Source organism: Heloderma suspectum, chromosome 13, assembly GCF_057233095.1.
Source record: "Heloderma suspectum isolate Gila_16-S chromosome 13, 16-S_ref, whole genome shotgun sequence".
NCBI lineage: Eukaryota > Metazoa > Chordata > Lepidosauria > Squamata > Helodermatidae > Heloderma > Heloderma suspectum.
In genome coordinates this window covers 19,918,401-19,923,655 of record NC_139470.1, presented here as the reverse complement: position 1 = coordinate 19,923,655, position 5,255 = coordinate 19,918,401, and the positions used below count along the sequence as shown (strand labels likewise).

Below are 5,255 nucleotides of genomic sequence, written 5' to 3'. Positions count from 1 at the left end.
TCTATACCACCCAACAGCCAAAGCTCAAAATGTGCTCTTCTCTGCTCAGAATGTGCTCTTCTCCTTCAAAGCTCAAAATGTGCTCTTCTCCTTCAAAATGTGCTCTTCTCTGCTACTTCTGAGATATACATGATGTGGTACATCAGGGGCACTGAAGCACTGCTGAACTTTCCTCTCTCCATCAGTCGGAGGCGGGGGGACAGACAGACTGGGAAATGACCCTAGGGGTTTGTCATGGTGCAGGTAGGGGGAAGGTGGTGAATTAAGGGACCAGAGCAAAAGCAGACAGGAGAAGCCTCTCTTCCCTCTTCAGTTTCAGATTTGGAACCTCTCAAAGGGGAGGTGAAGTAGCTGAAGGCTGGGAGGGATTTTGTCTGGCCTGGAAGTCCTGATCCCAAATCCTTGATGAATACTGGGCCTGATATGGTTGCTGAGGAAAATGCACTCTGCACATGTTCAGAAGCTCATTTTTCTACATCATGGCTTTATATTTTCCTGGACCATCCTGAAGCCCAGGTGGCCATCACTCAATCTAAGCATCACTGCACCCTTTTTCAGGTCCAGAGATGTATAATTGATACAGGACTTGCTGGTCCTTCTGAGACGTGGTGTGACCAAGACAGTCTAGATGCTTTTCCTGTGGTTGTTCTGTAATCCTCCAGACCCGGGAGACAGTAGTTAAGGAGTAGCAGATTTGCATAAAGGAGATGCTCTCTTGACCCCTGGGGATTTAAGAGAGAGTGGGAGGAAGCCAATGGGAGATCTCTGCTTTTGGTAGATTTGCCCACCAGGTTTCCCCACAATGGCCTGCGCTCTACTAATCTTCACCATCCTGGTCTCCGTTGGTGAGGGGAGTTAATTAATTGATAGGCATAAACCTTACTTGAAGCAAAGACAGAAGTCGTTTGTACTCCAAAATCCTGAGCATTGCAAAGATTTGGAGTTGCTTCATTGTAAATTAATTTAATAAGCAATTTGTTGCCCTGTTCTCTCTCAGGTCCCAGTGTCCAGCAGCTGCAGACCCTGAAGGACCCAGAATTCGTGGCTCCGGGTGGGACGGTCACCCTGTCTTGCAGATACAATAGTGGAAACATTGGTGATAACAATTACCCTTGGTGGGCCCAGCAGAAACCGGGGAGTAAACCTCAGTTAGTGATGCACAGCACCAGCACCAGACCGTCTGATGCCCCAGCCCGTTTCTCCGGTTCCAGGTCAGGGAACATGATGTCCCTGACCATCACGGTGGCCCAGCTGGAAGATGAAGCTGCTTATTACTGCTGTGTGTGGACTGGGAGTGGGTTGCACAGCGGTTCATTCAGATGGGGAAGTGAGGCAAAAAACTCCTCTTGCGTCTTAGCTCTTTTTGCACATCAACAGAAGCTGAACTGCCTATAGAGGCTTCCGTTTTTCACCTCATCAGTGAGGTTCTGAACGAAGGCTGACAGGACTGGCATTAGAAATGAAACAATTATTCACAAAGTAACCAAGAATTCTATTTTTTCCATTTTTTTTCAAGTTTCAAATGTGACATTTGAAATCTAATATAAATATCACATTTCCGATGTGAAACATTATCACAGAATAGTTGTAATTTGTTCTGAATTGAACTAAAGTTTGACTTTCTTGTTTGCTTGCATTTCAAAAGTCAATGCAACCATATATTTTTCTCCTCGTCCTTTAAATCTATCGGTCTGTTATTTTACCCCCTTTTTTTCCTGTATAGAAATAAACACGATTATTAAAAATAAAATGTAAATTATTTTTTGAAATGTCAAAATATGTGTTAATCAAGGCCAGTGACATACAAACAGATGACTTTTCAATAATGCATCCTTATATTTTAAGTTCCAATTAGTGTTGTTCCAAAAAATTATTCTGCATCATTTTTGACCATTTTAATTCAATTTGATAAAAAGAAATTGATTTTCAGTCCCCTTTTGGGACTGATAACAACTTTGCTGACTCTTTAATCCTTGAGCTCAGAGATGTGATGTTCTGGCCATCAGGGTGCAGCACTGATACTTTTGCTGGCTCAGAAGCCCTCCTGTCTCTGGGACTGGAGTTACAGAGGAAGACATTTGCATGATGGGACTGCTGCCCTGGCCCCAGTGGGTTTAAGAGAGACTTGGAGAATTCCAGTCGGAGATCTCATTCCTTTAGGAAGATACTCTGTCTACCCACAATGACTTGGGCCCTTCATTTCTTCACAATCCTTGTCTTCATCGGTGAGGGAAACTGAATTTGTGCAAGGAATGGATAAAGCTTTCCACGTTCGAATCCAGGGCTTGTAAATGTTTGGTGTCACTCCACCGTGGTGAACGGTTTTAATAAGCTTTCCCCTGCCTTGTTGTCTTCCAGGTCCTAGCATCCAGCAGCTCCAATCCCTGAAGCCCTCAGAAGTCGTGTCTCTAGGTGGGACAGTCACCCTCTCTTGCCAATTCAGTAGTGGAAATATTGGTGATGGGAATTATCCTCTATGGCTCCAGCAGGATCAGCGGAACGTTCTACGGACATTTATTTGCCCTGGGAGCCCTTATCCCAACTCCGTTATGAGCGTTGGGCTGATATTGTTGCTTAGTAATGAGGGAAATGCACTCTGCACATGTTCAGCACATTTTTTTGTTCCTGGCTTCATATACTCCTGAATTGTCCCTTGGGTTTGAAAGCAGATCCAAGGGTTCAACCTGAGACTGTCCTCATTAAATTAGAGGTTGCCCCCCCCCCAGTATTGGGGATTTTCTTTTAGCTAATACAAATCTTGCAGGCATGGTGTTACCAACAGGGTGCAGCTGCTTTCCTTTGCAGTTGGTCAATAGACTTTCAGTGCACTGGGAAATTACTTAAAGAGCAAAGTATTTGCATGGAGGGGTTGCTCTCTTGCCCCCTGGGGATTTAAGACAGTCTGGAAGGAACCCAACAGGAGATCCCTCTGCTTTAGGAACATCAACCCATCAGGTTTCCCCACAATGGCCCAGATTCCTCTTCTCTTCACACTCCTGATCTCCATCGGTGAGGGGAATTCATCTAGAAGCAAAGACAGAAGTCCTGTGTATTAAACCATCCTAAGCTTTGCAAAGGTTTGGCGTTGCTCCATTGCAAATTAGTTTAATAAGCTATTCCCTATCCTGACCTTTTTCAGGTCCCAGTGTCCAGCAGCTACAGACCCTGAAAGACTCAGAATTTGTGGCTCTGGGTGGGATGGTCAACCTGTCCTGCAGATACAATGGTGGAAACATTGGTGATAACAATTACCCTTGGTGGGCGCAGCAGAAACCTGGGAGTAAACCCCGGCTGGTGATGTATGCCACCAGCACCAGACCATCTGATGTCCCAGCCTGTTTCTCTGGCTCCACATCAGGGAATGTGATGTCCTTGACCGTTACGGGGGCCCAGGAGGAAGATGAAGCTGCTTATTACTGTTGTGTGTGGACTGGTAGCCAGAAGCACAGTGGTTCGTTCAGATGGGGAAGTGAGGCAAAAACCTCCTCACATTTCTTTGCTCTTTTTATGCATCAGCAGAAGGTGAGATACCATTGGCATCCTGCTGTCAGGATTCCTTTTGCCCCCACTGAACTTCAAACACTGAAGCAAACACAGACAAGAGGCTTCAATCTGTGGCTTTTAATCCATTACAACAAAGGGTCATACAGATGCAAATTCTCAGTGACTCTCAGTCTGCAAGGAAATGCCTTCAGGGGGTTCAAAACGTAGCTAGTTGCCCACAGTTTGAAAGAAAGGCGGGCTCCCTAGCCTAACTTAAGGGGTGGGGAGAGGTCTCTCTCTCTCTCTCTCTCTCTCTCATGAGGCTTCTAAGCGCCGCTGTTCATGCAGGGCCAATTGGGTAGACTTTCTAAGTTCAGCCCCAGCCTTCTCCCTCTTGGGTCTGTGTCTGCATCTTGCATCTATTAATTCAGACTCCCCAAACCCTGCTTCTCCCTGTTTGCTGTCTCTCATGGTGGAGGGGGGGAGAGGGACCTTCCTCCCCCAGCTGGACCTTTGAAACCTGAGGAGCCTGCCTAGCCATGTCTGGACTAGCCTGGGAACATACCTCCCCCATGTCTGGCAGTTCTTCTCCAGAATCTGAACTACTCTCCCACTCCCTGTGCTCAGAAGCGCTCCTGACACCTCTCCATTTCTGTGCAATGAAGGAGCCCTGAACAAAGGCTAACAGAGGCACAGGACTGGGATTATTTGTTTATTTATGCATTTTATTTCATGTCATTTGTATCCTGCCTTTCGAACAGGAACATTATACTCAGGGTGGCTGACCGTCCTAGGAATGACCATATTTCAAAATTCGAACTTGATTCAAACAACAATGAAACAAATGTATTAAATTCAATTAAAAACACAACCTCCACAGAATAACAACAGCACTCAACCCAACAGCAACCTGTTATGTGACCAAAGCCGACATGAATAAAAAACATCTTTGCCTGCCAACAAAGGTCAGCAGGGAGAAAGCCAACCTCCATCAGCTGGGACTGGGAGTCCCACAGCTTGGAAGCCACCACCGAAAAGGCTCTCTCTCACTTTGCCACCAAACAATCCCCTGGTGGTGGTACTGAAAGACATACCTCTCCGAAGATCTTAAAACCCAGGTAAGCTTGTATGCGAGGAGGCAGTTTTTCAGGTAGGCTGGTCTCAAGCCATATAGGGCTTTATAGGTCACACAGACACATAAGGCAGTGGCTAAATATTTTTAAGGGTGCAGTCCTATTGACTGCGTCCTCACTGCTCAGAAGCCTCTGAATTTGGAAGCCGGCAGGGTGGGAGAAGCAGCACAGGTGATCTTCACCTCCCCCTCCTCTGTGTTTGATGAATTTTGCTAGACGGGCTTTTCAGTCTGTCTAATGAGGGCACTGTGGAAAGGGAGGGAAGGGACTGGGGGAGGCTCAGGAGAACTTCCTTCTTGGGCTCTCTGGCCTCTTCCTGCCCCTGCCCCCCGGAACACCCCCTTTCTTTCACCTCCGAGGTCTCTTCTCCAATGTCGGAGAGGCAGCTAGTGCGGTTCTCTCCTCCAACAAAACGAAATGAGTTTAAGGAAAATTATGTATATAGCAAATATATAGCAAATCTTACTATAAAAACTAATATTTCACACACAGTTTAAAAGAATAGTCCAACGGTATATTATACATACCTAGTTGCAACTGATTTCCAAATCAAAAAGGCTGCACAAGTATACAGTGCCTATGTCCTAAACACATTTTGACCAAACTAGGCCTCATCAATAGGGAACATATAAACAATAA

At 45.9% G+C, this 5,255-nt stretch overlaps 1 gene segment (V, D, J or C); it reads left to right on the top strand.

Annotated features, from left to right (window-relative positions):
- The first annotated feature begins 802 nt into the window (after positions 1 to 802).
- LOC146336160 (immunoglobulin lambda variable 2-23-like) lies at positions 803 to 2,816 on the top strand. The segment is given in 4 exon segments: positions 803 to 845; positions 998 to 1,279; positions 2,359 to 2,457; positions 2,806 to 2,816. Coding segments are annotated over 4 exon segments (435 nt in total).
- The last annotated feature ends 2,439 nt before the right edge of the window (positions 2,817 to 5,255 follow it).